Consider the following 26,217-nt stretch of genomic DNA (forward strand, 5'->3'; position numbering starts at 1 on the left):
TCTTGTCATTTCAATCCCCTCCCAACAACCAAAAAAAAAAAACCCAACAAAAATTTAATGGCAAATTACGAAAATCACCCTTAGAGTATGACAGTAATTACAATTATACCTTCAAACTTTCAATCGTAAAAATTGAGCATTCAAATTTATGTAAGCATTAAAATTGGATCCTCGAACTTATATAATCATAAAAAAAAAAAAAATTTGTAATAATTATATAGGTTTGAAGGATCAGTTTTTATTATTTGGGATTCAATTTTTACCACTATTGAAAATTTGAGAGTAATTGTAACTATCATCATATTTTAGAAATGATTTCTGTATATGCCCAAAATTTAATGTCTAAACTTAGAAAATTATAGCTAGGTCACTTTGAAATCATGGTTAGTTGGCTAATTTGGTATAGTATGATAGACATCTAGAAGAAGATGGACAAATAAAACAAAATAGAATGGCATGAGGAAGGATTCCATATGTTAGGTGTTATTTTATTTGTTTAGTTGTCCCCTTTCTTTTTTGTCATTTGTCTACTATATATTACCATTATTTGTTTAATAGACATATCATGTCATCATTCTATTCTAGTTGATAGGAGTGCTGTATAGAGTATTAATTTAATGTAAATGGTGTAATTGAATATTTTATTAAACAAGTTTTAATACTAAACAAACAAAATCCTAAACTAGTAATGAGAGAGAGACAGAGAAACCTAGGTTGGCTTAATGGTTGGCTTAATGGTCAATAAAGGCCATGAAAATAATAAAGGGGTTTAGAAGAAATAGGTTCATTGTCACTTACCTCAAGTGTAATGGCCAAATTTTTTAGACAACAAATGTAGTAGGGTTAGGTTATTACGTGACTCCAGTCATGATGTGTGTTAGCTAGCCCAAAACTCGTAGACAATGAATTTAAATTGATTACTTTTGAAGTTGTTTAGTGTTTAAACTAATATAATTATTAGTTTGATATTTGAATGATACAATCATCAAAGTTTAGAGATATAAATTTTAAAATTCTCCTTCATACGTGAAATAAAATTTTATAAAATTATCAATTTACACTTCTAAACTTTGGATGTCGTATCAATTACGCTCTTGAACTAATAACTATATTAGATTAAATCTTAAATTTTGTTTAAGTACACTCTCCAAAACATTCCATTTGGAAAAATATCTTATGAACTCTTATAATCGTATCAATTAAACATCAATGTATAAATTTAAAATCTCAATAAGACTCTCGTAAGTGTCTATGCATCAATTCTAACAATCCATTTTATAAAACCAATATTTGATGAAGTTTACACGTACAAATTGATATGTTGGTGATTTTCAAAAGTAATTATAACGAGTGATCTAAATTAAATTTTTATGGAAATTTCAGAGTTTAATTATTACAAATTATAGGTTTCAGAAGATATTTATTTAAAGCTTTATGATATAAATGGATATTTCCTCTTAATATTTTAAAGGGAGAAGAATCTCGTGTACCCACTGTATTGCTCAGCCAATCTGATTGAAAGCAGAACCTCACGAGTCACAAGCATCCCAAGACAAAGGTGAGAAAAATCCAAGGCAAGTGTGTTCTTTCGTCCAACTGTCTAGTCCTTTTCAGTTGCAAGACAAATTATAGAGAAACATTTGAGAACATGGGTATGGAATTTATAGTATGGTCATGGAGAAATAGCGAAGAAACATAAAATTGAATCTTATGAATAACCAATTTAACCAATTTGAGCATAGCTTAGTGATTTAGACGCATCTTCCACTCTTAAAAACGCAGTTCGTGATATAAAACGAAACAAAATGAAAAGAGGAAGTCGGCATGAGATACAGGGGAAGGAAAGAGGAATTCCAAGAGATCTCGATTAAGTTAAACTTGGCTCAATTTTCAACCTATGATTTCCTTTACTATCACTACATTTTGGTAAATAACAACATAGAATTCATGATAGAGAATGTTTATATAGAAAAAGTTAACTGAATCAAACACGGTGTCTCTAATGGAGTAAAGGGTCAAAACCCGACAACGATATTTCGCACAGGCAGCAGCATTTCATGATCATAAACCACCCTTTGTCTTGTGACAGAAGCTCAGCCTGCAGGATGTCAATGACTCTCAAGCAAATTTTGGTGAGATTCACACGTGAACTGAATCCTCAGCAAAACTAGAAACCCTAAATTTGATGAGAGATGAGACCCACACGTATGCACACAAGCTACTCAGCAAAATTGAAGTTCCCAAAAAGAATCATACAAAGAAGTTTATTTGAGACGATATTAGTTAATGAATGCTTGCACATGGTGGTGGTGGTGGTGATGGTGTTTTCCATATAATTATCATCTACAAGAATTTACAGAAGATGACATCCCAAATTAGCATTGGCGTGGTATACCTGCAGGAACACCAAAGAGATACCTCAGAATTCAAATTAATAGGCTGTTTACGCTTTTGCTTTCTCAAGGCAATTTGTCAACTCTTTCAAATTTTCATTCCCAAAATAAAAATTTTAGTCCAGGCATCAACATGTTACATCATGCTCAGACAAACACAGAAACTCGCCATCACACTAATAAGTAAAAACTCTACTCGAATATTATGTTTGTTATATAAAGTACAGGCCAAGAAACGCACTCTCTAGTAGTATCTAGTATAGATGGGTGGGTGCGTAACTTCCCCCCATCGTAACAGTGCATAAACCTGGACAAAACTAAAACTAAACTCGAACTAGTTAATTCAGTCGTCTTTCTGATGCAAAACACTACGGATGTTATTATTACCATTCAGAGCAGCAAGATAAACACGCTTCTCTGGGAGCCCAATATCCGAAAGCATCATATTTCCCTGCAGATAAAAACAGCCGCCATAACTTATCCAGCACATCACGCTCGAATAGGGTGCAAAATAGTTTGAGCTCTGAAAATTTTGGTTGCATAGGAAACTCATCTTGCGAGAACAATTAACTAGAAAGATCTCAAAGTTTTTCTCGTTGTCCTTGTTGCCTTTTGAGAGGGCATGTTTAAGATCTCCGATCACTCTCCTAAATGAATATAGTATAGTGCCAAAGAAGAAAGCATACCTCTTTCGCCATCAATCTTCTGATATTATTAGCATATAGCTTCGGATCATCCTTTTCTTCTGCTGATGGGACGTAGACAGGCAATCTTATTACCTCCATGTGATTTACAAATTGACAGAGAAGAAGTAAAAAATGACGGCCCTGCCAATAAGAATTCAAATATATTTTAAACTAGGATCCTGAAACCTCTACAAATATCAGAAGTGGTAGCCACGGATGAGTTGGTTTCATAAGTAATGATCATCAGAATGTAAGCCATATGAGAAACTTCAGAATCAGAATATTTAACGCACATACTCAAAATGAATTATAGCGTTTAAGAAAATACTACTGCACAACCCGATTGGATGATGTATGACTTCCATTTAGCAAATTCTCCTTAACAAAATTTTAAGAGGAAATCTTGAAAGGGCAAATATGATAAAATAGAAAGCCTTACTCCTGTTATTGATTCCCAGGCCAAACTAAATCTCTGATACGGATATCTTAAAATATATGGAAGGACAGGAGCTTTCGACAAAAAGGCACCCGTTTTGAATGGCAGGAGATACTCCCCATTGGTAGTTGTTCCTTCTGTAAAAGTAAATAATAACATATTAAACGACTTGGACAATAAACAAACACAAGCACAAATTCCTAATTAGTCCTCAGCTATCACAATAGCCATTCTCACTAATAAATTTATGATGTTCACATTCTTTTATTGCTATATACAAAACATGAAAATTTTTAGGTCAAAATACCATTGTGGCCCCGAAAATTTAGGTAGTTCATGTACTTCTAATTGTTTTTTTCCTTATAAGAAGTGTACTTTTAAGTGTTCAAATTTAGTTACTATACGTTCAATAAGGGGATTTTTGTACAGATGGCCCGAATTGGGAGGGAAAAAATGAGACTTGTCCCGCTTTGTGAAAATGAGGTTTTTTTGGTCCTTTGCTAACGTCAAATTCGGGTGAAATTACCAGAGCAAAACCCTCCCGCACGCAAATTGGCTCTCTCGCTCCCTTGCTTGACCTCTCGCTCGCTCTTCTCACGATCTCGCTCTCCTCTCATATAGGGAGGGGGAAAAACTGGAGGTAATTTTGTAAAATTGCTTGAGGATGATGTAAGCAAGAGGTCAAAATCTTAGGTTTTAAAAAGTGAGGCATTTTTCATTTTGGGCCTCAAAAATGGGTCAGCTGTACAGTTTTCTCTTCAATAAGCCTTAAAATTAGTCAATAACCCTAATATTATTGTCAACTTTTCAACAAAAAAGTTTAAGTTGTATTAGTCTTCCCTCTACATATTTTGAAAACATATTCACATTGTGTCTTTTTTTGCATTGAAATTGTTGGGTTGTATGTTATAAAACTCACAGTTTGTCATGTTAAACATATTTTATTATCAATAAAGATGTTATTGACGTTTATTCAATAAAATTGTTATTGAATATGTGAATTGCACTTGTCAAGTCTAAATCCAATAAACTAAAGATTCATGACTATTATATGAATACATGAACTTCATGTGGAGACGTAAGAGTGGATCAAGTTCAGTAAATAGCCAAAATGGTCTATAGTATACGAATAAGACTGGGTACCTGATGCAGCCCATTCTATAGTTGTTACAATTTGTTGTAAAGTGCTACAAACGAAATAATCCTGATCTGTTCACGTATTGACATGAGGAGCGGGGGCATCATATGCAATGAGTTTGCATAAGATCGGACAAAGAATTAAGTCAATCTTACTTTATAACGTTGTTTACTGTTTAAGACCGACTATTTCAAAGCGATAACCTAGGTAACTTGACCTTAATCCTGAATTAACTATGAACTCTTGTTTATTCAGGATTATCTTTAGATTTACATGGTTGAGTGTTGACTCAACAGCATCGGCTCAATAAGCCTCCCATTTCAGAGGTAAGACCGGGCAAATAGCTGGGGACATAGAATGCAAGACGGAATTCTCTCCTACCCGCGTTTAGGGATAGTAGAGAGGTTATTCCCCTTAAGTGTTGACTCCAAGTCTTGAACAAGAAACCCCACCCTCTCATTGGCCCGAGAGGGACTCGGTTTAATGATTGGATCACAAAACCAATTGTTTATTAGAGAATCAATGGGACTTAAGGAGCAAGATGTAATCTCGGGGATAAAACAGCTTATAACCCAGCCATTATTACGAACAAGCAGTGAAGGGTTGACTTACTTATCATGGTTATATCAAATGGACACATAATATATCTACCATGAGGGGAGTGCAACAACAGACTATAGTGGACAATCCTGTTAGTTAACGAATATTGATTAACTAGGTTAAAGAGTTTGACCGGTTAGTCTCGGATCGTTGGAGCCCATGATCTGTAGGTCCATCGGGTCTCCTTGTTAGTTCAATACAGACAAAATTGAAGAACTAGGTGAAGTAAGAATTTGAAATGTTCAAATTCGAGCATTAGGAAAAATTGTATTTTATATGAGATATAATTTACGATTAAATAATTTATTTATTAATTATTTTTTAGAATATTCTCGAACATTAGCATGAAAGTGTTTTTTAAACTTGATCAAAATTAGGTATTAAAAATAATTTAATATGTGATATTAAATTTTTTTAAAATATTTTCTAAATTATGAAAATGTTTTTTCATAAAAGTCTGTTTTATTTATATTAAAATTAGTTAGTAGAAAAATCTAATTGTTGGATTTTCCCACTAAGTGGACTTTGAAGTGGCACTTCCAAAGCTTAACACGTAAAGATTACATGCTAGTGGATTTTGAGGTAGAAGACATGCAAAATATGATTTTGCATGTAATTTATCTTTAAATAGTTTGGTTTTTGAAACGTGGAAAAACTAATGCTTCTTCGACTTTTCACTTGACTCTTCCACCAAAATCTCTTTACTATCCACTTTTCTAGAGTGAAATTCCCTTGTCTTCACTAACAAAACGGTCCCACCACCGTGTTCTTCAACCGAAGAAAAGCAAGAATGTACCGTTGGTGGTGTCAATCGAGTACGGAGAGGAAGATTGCAGTGAATTCTACAAAGGTTTATTTTCTAACCCTTTATGCATGCTTATTCTAGTTTTATGTAATAAGAACGTTATAGATCCTTGCTTCCGCTGTGCTTGCTGTTTTTTATGTTCCATCAGAAATTTGAAATTACTATTATTATTTAACCAAATACAATTTAATTATATTTACATCTACCTTGCTCACTAATTTTACATGTCAAATCTCTAAATGAAACCTCCCGATGACTCATTCCAAAAAAGAAACTTAAGATGCCAAAAGAATGAGGCTTCTCCCAGCATTTTTATCCCCTTCTGTACAAGCACAACAACTATAGCCAAACCTTTGACTGAAAAGCTCAAAAAAGCTTTCCCCTCCTCTTCCCAATTTTCCTTTTTCTTAAAGAAACTAATGATTCTTGTATAGTGGCCATTGAGCTTACTGGTGATCATGTTTAGCAGACAATAAGGTCCTTGTTTTCAAGCATGACCTTGACAGAGTTGTACAGTTTTGGAGGCCTTGGTTCTACTAAATGAATTCTTAGGTGCATCCCTCGTGCAATTATCTGTCATCATCAAGGGAAAACCAAGACACAACATTCTTCCTTCAATTGCATTGGAGGTAGAGGTCATCCCTCGTGCAGATTCTCATTTCCAATTAGCTTATGACACTTTTTAGGAGGCTACGGGTCTATAAAAAAGCCTCTCTAAAACAAAGCTCACTGGCATAAATTGTTCCAAATAAATCCTTCCCTACATATCTGGTTGCATTGGTGATTGGTAGGAGAAGTGGTACTATTCTTATCGAGACTTTCCTCTAAATGACAACCCTTTGCAAAGCTGTTTGGAACTTGATCATTACAAGAATTCATTGCAAGCTTGATAGGTAGAAGGAAACTCTTCCATCGCAATGGAGGTACCCTCACCCTCATCCAAGCCATAATCCTACCAAACGTCCCTTCTCAAAAAGCCAAGCATTGACCCTAAGAAACTATTGGGAAGGAGTTGCAGATAATGGTGGCTTCCTTTTTATTTTTTGGCTCCAAGGTGGCCTCCCTATCTCTCAATGGTGCCTCAAAATTGGAAATATTGAAAACAAGAATTTGGCTCACTTCTCTAAATGCTCCGTCACAAAATTATTTCTCTAAAGTATAGTAGTGATCAAATGGTAGCAGTTCTTTCTCCCCCAACACTAAATATAGAGGCCCTCCAAAATAAGATTAGGAAGATAGTTGGTGGGCTCCTGCTATTTTTCAGTGTCTTCCCCAAGATTTGGGGCAGAATCATAGCCTTAGAAGAAACTTTACAATCTTGTAGTTAAAAAATGGATCCCTCTCAAGAACCTTTTGGCAGATTTCTCCCTCTCCTTCTCAGATGATAGCTGGTTCTGAAATCAACATTTCAGGCACATGCACCTCCTTTAGCAAGTCTGTGATCTTGTCTATCTCACTTCGATAAGGATCTCTCCATTCTCAGCTCAAATCACTGCAAAGCTATTTCAAGACAAGATTCATAGAAAGATGTCTGACTCTCTATGCAGATTGCAGAATCTCAACACCACCTCATTCACTTTCCTCAAAGCTTGGAACTTCTGGAAAGCTATTTATTTTGGAAGGGCATCCATTTAAAAAGGAAGTCAATATTCTATAACTTACTTTCACCAAAGTTCTTTTGTCATCCTTGTGACTGTAGAAACGGCAGAGTTTGTCGAGACAGAGATTTCTTTTGGTTTCGGTAACAACTCTGTTTATACTTTTTACACTAGTTGGAAGAAGTTTTTGCACCTTCCCTAGTGAGGGCTCTCCCCTGGTTGTTCTGTGTCATTTGGTCGATTAAATTGTTTCATATTGACAAAAAATAACAATAAACAAAGATTAGTTTACTGGGCTTAATATTAAAATAATAATAATGTTATTTTCTGATTTCTACATATAAATTAGTTGTCAAATTATTATTATTTTTTAATAGTTATTAGTTAGGTAAATTTTGTACCTGGCTTAAATAACAAAGCCAGAGTCCTGAACTATCAAGTGAGACAAGTTCAAGCACCGTGATTCTATTAAAATAAAGGGGCACACAACAATCAGGAAGAAACACAATAACAGAAAACGTGGTCAAGAGCACATTAAGAGACCTGGAAAAAGCATCATCATGGGAGCAGAGCTATTCTTCACAGCTTCTCGAATTCTTTCACTCACAACACCTATAACCAACACTGTGATTAATATCTGGAGGCCAGATTCAGAATTACAGATGAACATTAGTTAAGAGCCATTTTGTGGGACTAGTGTTCTTGAATGAACTATTACGCTAAAATCATGCAGCACTGGGGATTTACAGTAAGATTGTGCAAAAAATGACGGATTCCAACATTGTCTTAAAACACTTAACGAACTCAAATCTACAACTAGAATGCCAATGGTATGAGCATCTCGAAATAAGTTTCAGAAAGCAACAACAATCAAAGGAAAATGTCATAGATGATTGAGAGATGGAAGCATGAGGTACCTGAAACACCCTTAGATTCAGATGTCTTTGACTCCCGTTGAACATAGACACAGCCAAGGCATTTGCTGTCACAAAAAACCAACAGCTAAACTTAAGATATATAGAACATCAAACAGGTTCAGGGATAAAATTGGTTTTCCCCTTAAATTTTAAAGATAAACCTTCAATAAAAGTTTGGCTTTTGGAACAAAATAATCATAATAGTAAATCGATTCAAGATGTACCAAAAAAAGAAGAAAAGCAAAACTAACCTGATAATACCAACTAGAGGAAGTTTAGCCACTGATCTCTTCAGCCAAAACAAGAAAAAGAAGAAAAATCAAGGATCAGAAAAGGCAGACCTAAAGATGAGCTATACTGTAAAGTCATATTGGCCCGGACCAAAAACTGTCACAGATAGTCAGGATAATAATGACAGAGTGTGTTTGAACAAACCTTAGCAACGAAGCTTGGAAAGGAAGAAGACATATGATACAAAATATCCAAATATGATACATGGTTGCTGATAATAGCCCCGGGTCTTTCAGACTCTCGAGACTTCTCTTGCCCCTCATTCTAAAAATCAAACAAGAGGAAATAGCAAATACCAGTGAACACAAGAACAAACTCAAAGATGCAGAGATTAAGATACCTAAGAACTAAAACAAACAAGAAAGCAGAACAGAACAATGGCCGAGTCTGAACTTAGAAAACATAGCAGAAATTAAAGCCCACCTCGTCAGTTGACTTGTCCTCGTTAGGCGGGATTCGATAAACTTCCGAAATCCAATAAAACCCTAACACGAATAACATGGCTCTAGACAGAAATCTTCCGGTCCAAACAATCACGGACCTCCTCCATCCTACCATATGCGCGTAGTCCTCCTGCTCGTCCGTCTCCCTATTCGGATCGTGAAATAACGTACAAAGTCTGCAAATCGTGTAATAGAGAACCAGCAAACTCATCCCAACAACCACCCGTATAGGAACGATTGTAACGAGTGCCATTGCGAGCAGCACCTTCTCCATCCACGGAAGCTCCCCTCGGCCCATGGTGCCGTAAACATCTTGTCGGACAAATGGAGCATATTTCTGGTGGAGATCGTCGGAATCGTCGTCGGCGACGGCGGCAGACTCGGGGTTCAACAGTGGGCGATCGTCTTTGGCAGAGGACTCGTCGGATGCGTTGGATTCAGGCGGGTCGAACCTCAATTGTTGGAGCTCAGACGCCATTTCCCTCCTCCACGAACACCAAATCGAGTCGTTAAAGCTTTTCTTTGCTTTTGCTAAGCTCCTCCAGAGCTTCCAGACTAAGATCGCGTTGTCACGATCACGACAATTTTCTTTTTCTTCATTATATTTTTTAAATTTTAAATATGTTTATTTGATAAAGTTTTAAACGGAAAAGATTAGATTTGCGTAATTTTAACTTCGATTAATATAATTATAACTTTTTGTTTTCGATTGCGATGTCTCGTTTATCTGATTAAATAGAAAATATATATATTATTTTCATTAAAATAACTAATTTTTTTTGGATTGTTTTCATTAAAGAAAATAAACAATTTATTTAAAAAATAGCAAAATATTACTGCATATGAGAGATACTAATAAACGATATATTTAAAAAAAAATTGACGATTTTGTTACTTAAAACAAACCTTTATTGATTTAATATGTTTTGACAAGTATATGTTGTATCAAAGCAGGCAATTGACAAAATAGTGTAGCAAAGTGTAACTCGTGTATTTTTATTTGCTTTTGTCTTGTGTTATAATTAACATGGACTTAGCTCAAATTCAAGTAATTGGAACCCACAATCTCTATTATTGAAAAATATATATTGCATCAAATAATCAACCTACAATTAACTAGCGAGTAGATAATCTCATTAATTTTAATTTTTTTTAATGCAATAAATATAGAAGTGGAATCATAAAACTTCAACCTAACATTATTATCTTAGTCTTTGGGATATAGTAATGTTGGTACATTTTTTTTTATTAATAATATTAGTGGTAGAAACTAACTAAAATCATAGTTTAAAGTTAAAAATGTAATTAAAAGTTTCAAAGTTTAGTGACATAATATATAATTTAAATGATCGGAAATTTTAGTGACTAAATAAAGAGATTTTTTTTTCTAAGGAAGAAACAGAAACAGATGCTAAGGATATAGTTTAAACTACAAGTTTAATCAAACTAAAAATAACTTTAAATTTTAACTATTTAGTAAATTTATAGATAATATTGTTGTCCTTTTGTAGTTAAAAAGGAGTCAGTTTTCAAGTTTATTTGGTTATTCGAAATATATATAATAGTGTGAAATAAATTTAACTTGTAATTTTAATTTTGTATAAGATAATTTAGTAGATTTTTCAGTTTTTGTATCTAAAAGTATCATTGATTTATTTAACACTTTTTATTTATTAAATACAAAATTAAAAATTTAGAATCTATAGGATTTAAATTTATATCGATCAGTTAGTTTCTAAAATTTTGAATAAAGTAAAAATTTTATTAAATGTAAAATTAAACATCCAAATTGTGAAGCTGAATTGGTAATTAAACAAATATTTATAATTATAAATTATAAATGAATCAACGGTTTATATCGAGGAATCGTGATCTTACTGGAAAAGTTATTAATTGGTGTAATAAATAGTTTCAAATCACGTGGCTACTGTTATGAGTTTCGATTTAGTGCAGAGATATCCACCCTTAGAATGTAAGCCTGACGTTTTTCTAGCCGTTTGATTGTAATCGTGCCGACCAAAATGATTAGTGACCGGTTTTATCTTCAGAAGGTATTTATTTATTTTAGGACAAATTGCAAAAAGTATAGTAGTAGCTGTATACAGCTTTAAACTTTTAAACTTTTAGTTGTATCCGGATGGAAATAAAGAAAATTCGAAGTTAATCTCTAAATTTTTAGTTCCAAAAATTGGACTTCTCAATTTCAAAAGTCTTAAAATTGGACTCTCAATTTTTCAATAATTATATAAATTGGACCCAAAGATGATCAATACTAAACTCTCGAGCTTATATAATTATGTAATTTTGATGGTCTAATTTTAACACTTGTATAAGTTTGAGAACTTAATTTTTAAAAATTAAAAGTTTAAAGGTATAATTGCAACTACACATATTTTAGGATAGAGGTGTTTAAAAAATTCAAACAATCCGAACATCCAACCCAAGTTATAAGGATTGGCTTGGGTTGAGTTAGTTTTGTTCTTAGATTAGGTTGAGATGAATTTTTTATATTTTGGTTGGGTTGGGTTAGATCTTGGATTGGTCAAGTAAAAACTGGAGTTGAAGCAACCCAACCTGAAACATATATATATATATATATATTTATATATGTATTTCTCCTTACTTAAAGTTTGACTATTTTGGGTTAATGAATTTATGAATTTTTAATATTTTTTTAAAAAAATTGTTATGATATTTGTATTTGTCTAAAATTTGTAATAAATATGACAGATATTTGGTCTTTTAACATTTGAATTATATGAAATTTTAGTTATTAATCACATGTTGTAGATAATTTTATGTATTTTTCCAACTCAAATTTTAAGGATTGGGTTGAAGATTTTGTTGGGGTCTTTAGGGTTTCCAACCCAACCACCCTATTTTTTGCGTTTGTCCAAAAAATATCTTCAACCTAATTTAACCCATGACACTTTCACTTCAGAGATGATTTTTGTAATTTATCCTTAATTTAATTGAAATAAATTGCAGGGAGAATGATGCTTTTAAAATTGGGGTATTAAATTTCATATCAACACGTCGTTTCCATTGATATTAGTATCATCTTTCATAAAAGTGAATAGGTCACTTATCACTAAAGTAAGCATTTTATCAATAATAATTATTTATAAAAAATGTTAATTATTTCTAAAGTGAGCTTTTTTAAAAATAAAAAAAAAATTATAATTGGTATAACCTTTATCTTCTCAATCTCTTATCTTCATACTATAAAAGAACCATGTGTTTACTTTTTATTTTTATTTTTATTTTTTTGTTAAGCAATTCCATAGGAACATTTTCACTGCTTCATTAAAAAAGAGACAAAATATAAGAAGCTTTAACTTATTTAAAAGTGTAAAACATGGCTATTTGTTACTTTTAAATATCTTTTAAATTTTTTATTCATGCTATTCGTTTGTTAATATTTGTCAGTGTTGATATTTTATTTACATTTCTATAAAATTGAGATTTAATATTTATGACATTGTTTAAAATACTCTTGACTTTTTTATTTTTTTTTTCTTTTCGTTGTTTAATCCAAAAAAATGCATTTTTCTAATTTTGTTTTTTTTGACCCAAATTTGACGCTTTGGATTAATTATTTGGAGAAGTCACTATAATGTGGTCAATAGTTTTGAACTATTAGATGTACAATAAAGAAGCTATAAAAGTACCTCAAAATTGTACCCTATATTTATGAGAATGCAAATTTCTAAAATGCATGATTAGATTGCGACGATTTCGTTAAATAATTTTTCTTTCTTAAATGGCAACTACACAATTGGCATACCACATTTTGCAAGTTTTGAAGGATGGTGAGAAAATTGTGGGCTATTTTATTTGTTGTAAAATCTTATTTTGGGTTTACATCGGATGTTTTCTAAACTACTTTTCAGAACCACATTTGGGATATGTTCAAAAAAAAAATTTTGGAAGTAACTTTTGTTATGGACAAAATCATTCTAAAATATGTCTTCAATAATTCAAAATCAAATTATCGATTAGTTTTACAATTTTAAACATGTTTTTCATATTTTTGAGTGATTTTAAAAATAACAAAAGGTGATTTAAATAATCTCAAAATGTCTGCTAAGTTCAGTGCTTTAAATTCACAACCCATTCATGAAAACAAACTAATAGCTTGGTGCTTGTGACATTATACAATTGATTGGAGAGCTGAACTGCTCAGCAGGATATCCCATGCAAGAAGTTGGAAATGAACAAAAACTGAGACCAAGGAATCCCCAATCCCATTCAACGCTCAAATTTCAGCAAAATTCAAAATTTGAAAAGATGAAAGATCATTGGAATGTGAAGTGAAAGAAACCAGAATGAAGAGGCAGAAAAATACCAAATGATAATCATAGATTAGAGGCAGAGGTTAGAATTGTTTTGTTACACATTGCTCTGATCTTCTGGCTCAGAAAAATTCATGGATGGCAATAAAGAAGTTGATGTTAAGAAACCCCAATAGCAAGACAGTTTCTATCAATCTAACCAAAACCATATGCATTGGGTTGAATTGTAAAAGTTATTGAGTTTAATTTGGATTAGGATGGATATAACATCTTAAAAATTGATTTGGACTTGAAACAAATCTAACCCATCATCTAACTAGAATAATCTGATTCAAAGGAATTGACAAATGGAGCCATTGAAGTAGATTCAAACAAATTCTTTAACTTAATCTAAACATGAACACTCTGGTAGAACATTTGCACAAGGAAACAACATAATCTCTGATCATCATAAAGCCGCAGCTACCATACCACCATAATCAATTGAAGAAAACAGAGACCTATGGTCAAGGATTATTGTAATGGTAATGGTTATGGAAACCAATGAACTGAACTCTAACAAGCTTCAAGCTAATAATGTGGGAGAAGACTAACGATAATCATCATTTTACATTGATAGTTTAGGATCAAAATTCCTGTCTTGTGCTTATTATTCTTGAGATATATAGTATGTGGCTCTGTGCTATGAATGTTTTCAAATGAACAGAAAATTTAGCCTAGTAAAATTGAAAGCTATTTTCAGCATGATATCCAATTCTTATGAGTGCTAATCAATGCCGAGAGAAGCCCAGCACAAGAAATTAGAAGAGGACCTGAAAACCGGCCGTGCCCATCATGAATGTCCGCCACCGCCATGAATCCATCGGCAAAATCTTGAACAATCGAAAGCTTCTTCATCAACATTTTCGCACGCAACTTCTTCATCTTCTCTTCTTCTTCACGATGTCCATTCCCCCTAGTGGCCGCAATCTCAGTACTCGCTTTCAAACACGCCTCATCTTCAAGAATACGATTCAAATCCCTCAATTTCAACGAAATACTCCCGATATAGCCGATCAATTCCGCCCACGCACTGATCTTCTGCAAGAGACTCGAGTGTCGTTTGTCAATCAAACCAGATTTAGCTAACCAAATGAACTGTTCGACAAAGTAATAAAACCCTTCTCCGCCATACGCAAGGAGGGCGAGCAGAAGTTCTTGATTAGATTCGAAATGCGAATTTCTTAAGGCGTTGAGGTCCTGGACGAACTTGCCGAGACGGAAGGCCTTGCGACTAACGCCGACGCTGGACTCGAAGCTCTTGAGACGGTGGGTGAGAGGATGAGATTCGGAGAGAGCGGAAGAGGAGAGGATGATTTTGGTGGTGTACCTAGAGATTTTCAAGAGCTTGTCGACGCCGTCTCGCTTTGCGAGGTAAGCTTCGAGATGATTGAAGAAGTCTCTTTGTTTCTCGGTGGACGACGGTGGAGCTTTGGAAGCCATGGCGGTGGTAGCGGCGGAGAGAAAGGAAGCGGGTTGTTCCCCAAATTGACCGGAGACTGGAGATTATTTTGACAAAGGGTGTAGCGAGATAAAAATCAACATCGTTACTGAAACGACCGCGTTTTGGAATTTGTGATTTTTGGTTTAGTATAATTATGTGTGCCATGAGATTCGGCAAGATGACGGGACAAAGTCAGAGAAAATGAAAATTATTAAAATAACAAGAGAATTTGAAGGAGAGTGGTTTGAAAGTGTTTTTTCCCCCAAATTTTTAATTAAATAGAACAACTATTCCCCAAAACAAATCTTTGATTTAGTTTACATTAATGTTTTAATTTAATTTTTAATTAAAAAGATTCTAAAGGATTAGTAAGGCAATGCGTAACTATTAGATTTTTTTTGTTTTTATTTTTAAAAATTAAACTTATATCACCTACATTTCTTGATATGATCTACACCTTACACCGCTAAATTCTTAACTAAACTCTAAAAACAAAACAAAAACATTTTGAAAGCAATTTTTTTAGTTCTCAAAATTTGGCTTGATTTTTTAGATCATTGATAAAAAAATAAATAATAAAAGAAGAAACTTGGAGATGGAAGTAGTGTCCATAGGCTCAATTTTTAAAAACAAAAACAAAAAATAAATTGTTACCAAACTGAACCTAAATGAACTGAATTTTCAATAGTATAACAAAGAGTAATATTTGGTCTATAATGTTTTGGGTAGTTGCAGATTTAAAATTTTATGTTTATAAGACTAGAAGTTTAGTCAATAAATTTTTAGATTTATTGAGGGACAAGTCCCACGTGGATTCACCTATGTTTGAATGTATCTTCTTGCAACTCACCTCAACCACAAAATGGAAACATAAATTCAAAAATATTTTTTTTTTAAAAAAAAAAAAAGAATTTATTATATAGTAAATTGTGGTTGAACAACTTAAAAGATGAATATCGAGATGGATTGTAATTATTTTTCTACAAAAAATAGAGATAAAGGAGATTTAAACTTACGATTACAAAAGATAAAGTATTACTCTACTTAAAGCGTGTCACTTTTTTTTTCCTTTTTTTGGAAGGACTTTAAGTGTGTCACTTTTTCTAGAACAAATGGCTCAAATATTTTAAGCCTCAAAGGGCAAAGAAGACAAATTACATTCAGATTCAGCTATGGGAAGAAAACAAATGGGAAAATATTTCAACCAAATAGAATATTCATGCTCTTTCTTCGCAAATTCTGCTACAAAATCAGCTAGGACATTTGCAAGAACGGGGAGCGAACGAGAACACCGAGTAGGAAAATCTATCTGGAGAGATCGAATCTCTTCAATACAACAGTTGATTTCGGCTACAGCAGATGATTTCTCTTGAAGAAGATTTACCACAAACATGCAATCGGATTCGATGATGATGTTTTGGATTTTTAAAGAGATTGTGAGTTTTAGTTCTTCCTTAATTGCTAGAGTTTCAACTATGGGGCATCTGAAATATTCTGAGTATTAATTGTTGATATTGCTATGATTGAGCTATCGGACGATCCTATAACAACTCCTAAACGGGTTAGAGAGAAAGCAGAAGACCCGTGTTAATTTTTGAAGCTGTTTGGAGGTGGAGGGCACCATAACTTTGGTATACTTCGATCTTCTAAATTTCTACATGCTTTAGTTTGTTTAAAAAAAATTGTATGGCTTCCATGAAACAACTATGATAGTTGATGATCAAGGCACCTTTAATAGGGGAGGGTAGATGAAGATCTTTAAGAATATTGTTTCGATCATTTCTGATGGCCCAGCAAGATATAGCAATTATTTGTAGCTTGCTCGAGCATGTATTAGAAAGGACATACCATCTGTCAATAAAACTATTATTGAAATCCTCGTTTAGGGCATTCTCTTTCAGAAAATGTTGCCAAACATCTCTAGCTCTTTCGCAGGAGAAAACAATGTGGTCAATAGTTTCTTTCTGTTTTCTGCAAACATGGCAAAAAGGTAAGATGTCCAATCCTTTTCTTTCTTTTTTTATCAAATTAACTCTGGTTGGAAGTATTTTTTTAAGTGCCCGATAAAGTGTTTTATTTTTTTTAAGGAACCTTAAGCTTTCAAATCTTCTCCATATTATTTTCACGGGTGATATATCGACCCGACCCTCTAGGACTCAAGTTAGGTCATTACTAAATACACTGCATGCATGGAACTTAAAACGACACCCTTTAAATGGTGAAATAAATGTTAAATAAATAAGTTGAATTCAAAAGACCTTCATTAAATTCAATACAGACTATAAGGTATCCATAAATCATAAATGATAATTAATAGGTCTGAAAACAAATCTTAATAGTAAGTTTCAAACATCAAATTGAATGTTGAAAAACAGGAAAAGAAATCTAAATATCATGAGCGGAAGCATAAAACTGGTCTCAGTGGCTTGATCACAAATTCTGCTTGTCAAATCGCCGGTGCATCTTTACCTTTACCTGAAACAACTACATGAGAAAGGATGAGTAAAAAATACTCAATAAGTAACCCCACTACTGGGGTCAAGCTAGGCATCTATGTCTTTTAGATGTCTACCTCTGGTGGAAACATATAAACTTCTCTAGTCTTCATAGGACATATACATACATGAAAAACTGATTTTTATCCTACTTTAGTTAAATATGCCCATTACCTCTTGTAAGTCCCATAGGACTCACAACCTCTAGTGAATCCCAAAGGAGACACAACCTCTGGTGAATCCAAAAGGAAACACAACCTCTGGTGAATCCTGAAGGATAACACCACCTCTAGTGAATCCCGAAGGAAACACAACATCTGGTGAATCCCGAAGGATAACACCACCTCTAGTGAATCCCGAAGGAAACACAACCTCTGGTGAATCCCGAAGGATAACACCACCTCTAGTGAGTCCCGAAGGAAACACAACATCTAGTGGGCATCTAACTAATCAGTAAGGACACTATCACAATTTCAACACTATCACAATTTCAACATTACAAGTATCACAACATGGTTCTATAACATACATATACACCTCAACATCATTGCTCTATAACATACATATATGCCTCAATATTCTCATATCAAATACGACCTCATGGATTCAAGTATCATCTCATACTAGCATTCAAGTATCTACATGCACAAATAAATCTTTTAGATCCTCAAATAAGAACATACATCGGTTATACTATACTATCCGTCTATTATGCTATCGTTCTGTCATAATATTCACCTATCATGCTAGCATATCTAGTGTCTGGCCCATGGGAAGTTCCAGTAATAAGATTACTTACCTCAAATTTGGTCACAAATTAATCCAAGAAATTAACCTTCTTACAACTCTTGGAAAACTTTGAATCCACCCTATAACATATATTCCAAATATTAATTTAGCACCCCAAGTCCAAAAATAATAAATCCAAAGTTTTAAACTCCTCTTTGGGGGCTAAATCCAATTAACCAAACTAAACCAAATGTCCTCAAATTTAACTTACCAAAGTCGTGGCTTGACCCCAAAACAAATTCCAAAACTCAAACCAACAGGCCAATCCGAACATAATTTGAACCCAAAATTAATAACTTAATTTTTTTTAATATATATAAGTACTTTTACCCTAGAAGACACCCAACGCAACTACTCACCCAAACTTAACAATTTATGTCAAAAATTGGTCTCTTCCTCAACGTCCCACAATCTTCTGAATTTCACTTCTGAAAGTCCAATCATAAAGGATTTTAACCAACATGATTTCAAAACAGAACAACACACAAAACTTCAAGGAAAATACCTAAAACTAAAGTCTAACCCAAAACAGATCTGACGACAACCACGACGGCAGTAGAGGCTAGGTGGCGCACGGCTGGAGACGGCATTTTAGATGTGGCTTCACCGATGGGAAGTTGGTTGGGCACGACAGACGGACGCAGCTGGCCGACTCATAGCGCTTCAGATCTGGCAGGTCTGACAACTTCACGATCCAGGCACGAATGGAAGGTACGATCTCCGGCAGTCGAAGGGCTTCGACGTGTGGGGACAAGGCTCGGATGACTGGGCGGAGGGGAGGTGAAGGGGAGGCGGTGCGTGGAGCGCTGAACGACTGGAGGCGGTGGGTCGCGGAGGGGAGTTCGGTGTGCGGCTGAATACGAGCGAGGGGGCTTTCAGCGAGGAAGAAAGCGTGAGGGGGAGGGGGGCGTTCGGCGAGGAAGAAAGGGAAATAAAAAGAGGAAGAAAAATAAAAGAAAAGGAAAGAAAAGGAAAAAATATAATATAATAAAATAAAATATTTACTTTATTTTATTTTATTTTTTCCTATTACATTTTATTCTATTAAATTCTTTTCCCCCCAAATCTTCAAAATCAACCCTTTCTCTTCCAATTTGAAATTAATTCCCGACATTAATCTCAAATTAAATTATATGCCATAAAAGTCCAATTTCCAAAATTTCTCCTTATTTAAACCATTAAATCGAAACACCCTTTACTCGGTAATTAAATTTTCATAATCCAATTAAATTTCCAAAATTCCAAAAATGTTATCAAATAAAACAAAATATGTAAATTACATTAATAATAAAAATTTCGGGTGTTACATTCTTCCCTCCTTAAAGAACTTTCGTCCTCGAAAGTTCATTCCTGAAAGAGCTCCGGGTACTGGGCTCTCATCTCATCATCTCATTCCCAAGTAGCCTCCTTGAACTGATGATTCTACCACAGGACTTTTACAAATGTAATCTCCCTGCGGCGCAATGTCTTTACCTCTCTGGTGAGGATCTCTACAATTTCTCCTCGTAGTTCAAGTTGTCATTCAACTGCAAGGGCTCAAAGTCAACTACATGGGACGGGTCTATCACATACTCAAATTCCAGGTCCTTACGTCTCACATCGGCATAGCTCTTTTGTCTGTTCTGAGTTGTTTGCATACGAGCTCTGATCTTTTGTATTGCCTTATTCATGGTCTGCACTATTCAGGTCCTAAGAATTTCCTCTCTCCTACCTCCTCCCAACACACAGGAGACCTACAACTCTTTCATATAGGGCCTCAAATGGTGACATCCTAATAGTGGACTAGTAGCTGTTATTATAAGCAAACTCCATTAAATGCAAGTGAATATCCCAGTTTCCTGAAAACTCTATGGCACAGGCATGCAACATATCTTCCAATATCTGATTCAATTGCTCTGTCTGCCCATCAGTCTATGGGTGAAAAACTGTATTGAAATCCAACCGGCTCCTTAAAGCTGCTTGAAGACTCTTCCAGAAGTTAGACGTGAAATGAGGGTCTCTGTCCGACACAATGGACATAGACATTTCGTGCAATCTCACCACCTTCTTCATGTATATCTATGCCTACTTATTTACTGAAAAGGTGCACTTTCCAGGTATGAAATGTGTTAATTTTGTAAGTCTGTCTACCACAACCCAAATTATAGTGAAATCTTTGACTGTCTGTGGCAACCTCACAATGAAGTCCGTAGACACATGCTTCCATTTCCATCCTGGCACACTCAATGGTTGTAACAAGCCTGCTGGTTTCTGTCTCGGGGTTTTCACTTGCTGGCACATCAAGCACTTACTGAAGAACTTTGCAATCTCTCTTTTCATATCATTCCACTAGTAATAATGTTTCAAGTCATGATACATCTTGGTGTTATCGAGATGAATCGAAAATAAAGAACTGTGAGCCTCTAACAACAACTCATTCTTAATATCATTATCTGCTGGCACGTATAAACATCTCTGATAGAGGAGACCACCTTTCGTTGATACCGAAAATTCGCCATCCTGGCCTGACTCCACCCTACGAACTCTCTCTTCTAGATAAGGGTCATATCGCCGCACATCAATAATCCTCTGTCTTATACTCAATCGCACTGACAACTGTGTTAATTGTGTCGTGACCTTCCCCACTACCATTGCAATCTCTGCTCGCTCTAACTCCATGCACAAATGAGTCTGTCTAGTAATGAGAGCTATTGAATAAGCCACCTTTCTGCTTAGAGCATCTGCCACTACATTTGCCTTTCCTGGGTGGTACCAAATTTCACAATCGTAATCCTTTACCAGCTCTAACCACCTTTTTTGCCTCATGTTCAACTTCTTCTGAGTGAAAAATTACTTTAAACTCTTGTGATTAGTGAAGATCTGTATCTTCTCTCAATATAAGTAGTCCCTTCATATATTGAGAGCGAAAACCACTGCTATTAATTCCAAGTCGTGTGTGGGATAATTCTGTTCATGCTTTTTTTACTAACATGAAGCGTAAGCAACTGCTTTGCCCTGCTGCATCAATACGCATCTCAAACTCTTCTTGGACACGTCACCGTAAGTGAAAAAACCACATGACCCATTTGGTACTATAAGAACTGGGCCTAAAACCAACCTTTGCTTGAGATCTTGGAAACTTCTCTCACAAGCCTTATTCCAAATGAAAGGGGCTCCCTTCCGGGTCAACTGAGTCAAGGGGACGGCTATGCGAGAGAAGTCCTTTACAAATCGTCTATAGTAGCCTGCTAGCCCCAGGAAACTATGCACCTCACTGACTGTGGTTGGACGAGCCCAACTCGTATCTGCCTCAATCTTTGCAGGATCCACAGAGACTCCTTCTTTCGATACTACATACCCTAGAAAGGACACCTGCCTCAACCAAAACTCACATTTAGAAAACTTAGCATACAACTTATTGGCCCTTAACATCTCCAAAAATTTCTGCAAATGCTCCTCATGTTCAGCCTCTGTCTTGGAATAAACCAAAATGTCATCAATAAAAGCAATCACAAAGGTGTCAAGGAATTCCTTGAACACCCTATTCATTGTATCCATAACACTGTTGGGGCATTCATCAGACCGAACAACATCACTATGAACTCATAATGCCCATACCTCGAACAAAAAGTTTCCTTGGGTATGTCACTCTCCTTTATTCTCAGCTGATGGTATCCTCATTAGAGATCAATCTTTGAGAACACCGTAGCTCCCTACAACTGGTCGAACAAGTCATCAATCCTGGGGAGGGGATATTTATTTTTTACAATAACCTTGTTCAACTCTTTGTAATCAATGCACAGACGTAACGATCCATCCTTCTTTTTCACAAACAAAACAGGTGCACCCCATGGTGACACACTAGGGCATATGAAACCCTTGTCCAAGATTGATGACTTGTGAACCCTGAACCCCAATTTCTCTACTTGAGTATGTTCCCTACTGAGACCAGTATGGTGAGTAGGTTGACATGGAAACTATTGTGTAATTGTAGAGAAAAGGGTGAAAAATTAGAAGAAAAGTGTGAATTTGAAAACTTGACTCTTGGGAAAAGCTTGAAAAATTGCTAAGTATAACCCATGCGTTGGAAGCAAGAAAATTGACTAAGTGTTGTCCATGTGTTGGCCTTGATCATTTAGAGGTTATTTGGGGCGTTGAAGGAAGCCAAAGTGTGGCCAAGAATAACGCATGCAGCAGCCTCAGGTTGCACATCTAAGGGCGCTGGACGTTGGACACGATAGTATGTGTGTATGCGGCCGAAGGAAATGCGTTGATAGAGCGGTGATGCATGCGGTGCAAGGGCATGTGGTGATGCGGTGAGAGGCATGCAGCGATAGGGGCATGCAGTGCTACGCGACGGTATGCGGTAACACTATGCATTAGTGATATGCTATGCGTTGGACATCCGAGGGCTTGTGGGTGCATAGGACAAGCTAGTAGTATACGTTCAAAGAGTGTTGGTCATTATCCTAGTTGAGCGCATAGAACAAAGGTAAGCCATGCGAAAGGAAAGGATATGCAGCCAAAGATGAGCTTTGCGAGCATCTAGCATATGTGACTAAATTGTGTCGATTAGATGCACAAGGTAAGATTAAATGGATGCATGCGCCGGTTGATGGTGTTCGGACATAGGAAGGTTGCGGCATTTGGATGGGCACATGTGTGGCTAGATGACCGCATATAAAGTTGGATGAATACATATGAGGGAGGATGGACGCATTCAAGGTCGTCATCTAGACATGTGGCTTGTTAGGAGGAAATCTTAAACCTTAAGCAAATAAGGTGGATGCATAAGAAGACATGCAAAATTGAGGGCTATGCGTTGTTAAAAGGGGAGCAAGACACCTTGGCTTGTGCTGACGCAAGGTTGTGTTGATGGTGTGAGGAAAAGACACTTGGACATGCGACCAAGTAGAAGGTGTCAGCCTTAGAGAAATCTTAGACGCCTATAAATAGGGCCAAGGACTTCAAATGAGAACTCAAAATCTCTTCAGAGGAAATAAAGAATAGTGTATTGGGAGGAGAATATGCGTTGATAGCAATCTATGCGTTGATCATAAAACTTCAAAAAGGAGACGCATTTAGACAGTGAAGTTTGGAAATAACGTCAATTTGAGACGAGAAGTTCTCCCAATATACTTGTGCGTTTGGAGTGATTTCAAAGCCACCTGAAAGCTCCGCAAGTCTAGTTTTCAGGGTAGGGCTTCCGAAAAAAAAGTTCCAAGGGATCGGGATGGAAACTGAGAAAAAGACAGAAGGGTCAAGCTGTCGGGTAAGCTTGGGCCAGTCTTGAAGGTTTTGTGATTCCGGCCAAACCACGAAAAGTTATGAGGTAAGATTTTAAGGTAAGCTTCTTGAGAAATTGTAGAGCATGTTTACAGAAGAAAGTATCACGAGATAAGTCTTAGAACTATGAGTAATCTAAGCTTTAAATTGAATCTGGATTTTAGGGGTTCAAAAAGAAGCTGAGGTAAACAAAGAACTTCAAGAGAGAAAAGTTCCTAAACGATCAAGGTCAGTGACTAAAATATTTGACTAAATATTTACAATGTTTTAAAGAAACCATGTTTTAAAGAAAGATTATTCTCATGCCAGCTAGTTTTACAGAGTGATTTCCAAGCAAACCATGAGTTATGTTTTAAACGTGTGCATGTATGAAAAGTTTATTGAAAAGTTATTTATGTGTGTTTAAATATTGCGTTAGTATCTTTAAAGACTGTTTTCTATGCATTATGCTTTACATGCTTTAAAGATAAAGTCATTTATGATTAGTTCTACTTGAAACGCGATACCGAAGGACAGTTGAGAAGGTATCCGAGCAGCTCGATACTGAATGACAAGTTTAGAGAAGGTATCTGAGTAGAAGTACCCAAAAATATGACGGTACTTAGTATGGCCCCGTGCACGTAGGGAGTTAAAGTTAGAGATTGAGCAAAAGAATTCTCTCTTAACTAGCATTGATGTTGGGATTTAACCACAACAGGGTTATTCTCAACTAAGAAATAGTTTTAATGTTTTCTGATAAAAATAACTTTATATGTTTTATACTTGGAAAATGTTTATACAGCAGTACAAGGTTGCTGTAGAAGTTTATATTTCAGTTTAATCTCTTTATTGAGACTATTGCATGAGAATCGGTTATCTTTCTTAAGTCACTCACTGGGCTAACAAGCTCACCTCGTTTTCAAATGTTTTCCTTTCCCCCAGGTAGCGGTTAAATCCTCAGAAGATAGCTCTACATCTGCTCTGCCACTTCAGGACAAAGATATTATAACCCGTCTGTTAGGTGGCTACTGTAAATATTGTACACATGTTACAGTTGCTCATATAGGGACTATGGTTTTGGGCATCGAGACTTGTGAAACTAGTAATGTAATTACTCTAAATATGTTGTGTTTTTTATTAATAAATTTTGGCCATAGAGGCATTCGCTGTATATGAATTTATATATTGGTATCAGAGTTATTTTTTGCTAGATTTAGTAGGCAGTAAATGTCAACAAAAGGGTTGATAACTGTTGCAGTCATATCCTTTCCTAGGCTCAGAGAGTAGACCTTAAGTTCCCTCAACTCTGTTGGTGCCATCCTATATGGAGCCTTTGAAATAGAGGTTGTGTCTAACTTCAACTCAATAGAAAAATCTATCTTCCGCTGCGGGGGCAGTCCGGGAAGATTCTTTGAAAAAACAGCTGGAAAATTTCTTAATACTGGCTCTGAAGTCAAGGTGACTTCAGCCTCTGTAGTGTCAACCACACTGGCCATAAAGCCCCAGGCTCCTTGGTCAAACAGTCTACTGGCCTTCAATGCTGAAATCACTTTGGGTAGGACCACAGTCCCAACCCAACTTAAAATTGGCTCCTATAGGAGGGTTAAAGATGACCTCCTTACGGGAGCAATCTATGCTGGCATGATTAGCAGTTAACCAATCCATGCCCAATATCACATCAAAATCACGCATATCTAAAATTATCAATGTCACATCTAATGCATGATTTGCTATCTCTACCTGACATGCCTTTATCTTTTTAGTAGCTAACATGATCTCTCCTGATGGAGTGGAAATAGACAGTGCCAAGAGCAAAGGTTCTGACTCTAACATGGCATGCTTTACAAATATGGAGGATATAAACGAATGCAAAGAGCCACAGTAAAAAAAAACTAAAGCATAGTGCCCAAAAATGGGAAGCGTACCTGTCATCATTGTACCTGACTTCTGAACCTCGCGCCAAGTGGTAGAAAACACTTTACTCTGCTGCTGCTGACGACTCTGGCCTCCCTGAAACAAGCTTATGGGCTGGCCCCTGAGTTCGAGCACGTTCCTCCTTAGGCATTTCTCTGACATATGCCCCTTCTTACCACATCGAAAACAAACCCCAGAGCCGGCTAGGCAACGTCCCCAGTGTTGCCTACCACAAATAGTACAGATCGACTTATCTTCCTTGACAGTCACAACTTGAGAGCCCTGTTGTCCCCATTGACGTGGAGCATTAACTGTGTTCTGGTTCCTTTATTGGTGCTCAAAAGCCCTTGGTTCAGCCTTCCTTTTCTAACCTGCAGATGTCCCAATCCCGAGCAACTTCCTGTACTTTTCTCTCGCCTGGGAGTCAGCATCAATCCTCACGGTGGCCCACAGTGTTGCAGCATATGTCTTGAGGTCGAAGGCATGTACCATACCTCGTAGTCCACTCCTTAGACCCTAGATGATTCTCTCTGTCCTCACTGCCTCGGTGGCTACTAGTTCAGGAGCAAAGTGAGACAGCTTATTAAATTCCTGCTCATATTCCTCTACCGACATAACTCACTGTTTCAAGTTCAAGAACTCTGCCTGCTTATCGTACTGGGTGTTGGCCGAAAAATACTTCTCATAAAA

General features: G+C 35.8%; 2 protein-coding genes and 1 long non-coding RNA gene across 5 annotated transcripts; 1 reads left to right on the forward strand and 2 right to left on the reverse strand.

The window, feature by feature from the left end:
* Positions 1 to 1,867: 1,867 nt before the first annotated feature.
* Positions 1,868 to 9,901, reverse strand: LOC120075753 (lysophospholipid acyltransferase LPEAT1). 3 transcript variants are annotated; one of them, XM_039029400.1, is made up of 9 exons: positions 9,288 to 9,900; positions 9,009 to 9,128; positions 8,825 to 8,862; positions 8,574 to 8,638; positions 8,200 to 8,268; positions 3,519 to 3,652; positions 3,080 to 3,220; positions 2,781 to 2,844; positions 1,868 to 2,395 (listed from the first exon to the last, which is right to left on the reverse strand). In XM_039029400.1, the coding sequence occupies exons 1-9, from the start codon at positions 9,783 to 9,785 to the stop codon at positions 2,376 to 2,378; spliced, it is 1,149 nt and encodes a 382-aa protein (XP_038885328.1). In that variant the 5' UTR covers positions 9,786 to 9,900; the 3' UTR covers positions 1,868 to 2,375. The 3 variants fall into 3 exon arrangements, with proteins under 3 accessions (XP_038885328.1, XP_038885327.1, XP_038885329.1); XM_039029399.1 differs by lacking the exon at positions 1,868 to 2,395 and having other exon boundaries at positions 2,468 to 2,844; XM_039029401.1 differs by lacking the exons at positions 1,868 to 2,395; positions 8,200 to 8,268 and having other exon boundaries at positions 2,468 to 2,844; positions 9,288 to 9,901.
* Positions 9,902 to 13,964: 4,063 nt separating this feature from the next.
* LOC120075802 (peroxisomal membrane protein 11A) lies at positions 13,965 to 15,222 on the reverse strand. The gene has a single exon (XM_039029477.1). The coding sequence runs from the start codon at positions 15,082 to 15,084 to the stop codon at positions 14,341 to 14,343; it is 744 nt and encodes a 247-aa protein (XP_038885405.1). The 5' UTR covers positions 15,085 to 15,222; the 3' UTR covers positions 13,965 to 14,340.
* A 1,014-nt stretch (positions 15,223 to 16,236) lies between these two features.
* Positions 16,237 to 24,825, forward strand: LOC120075413. Its single transcript, XR_005481332.1, has 3 exons — positions 16,237 to 16,716; positions 17,021 to 17,075; positions 24,556 to 24,825. It is a non-coding gene; the product is annotated as an uncharacterized LOC120075413 (long non-coding RNA).
* Positions 24,826 to 26,217: the final 1,392 nt, after the last annotated feature.

Source organism: Benincasa hispida, chromosome 4, assembly GCF_009727055.1.
Source record: "Benincasa hispida cultivar B227 chromosome 4, ASM972705v1, whole genome shotgun sequence".
NCBI lineage: Eukaryota > Viridiplantae > Streptophyta > Magnoliopsida > Cucurbitales > Cucurbitaceae > Benincasa > Benincasa hispida.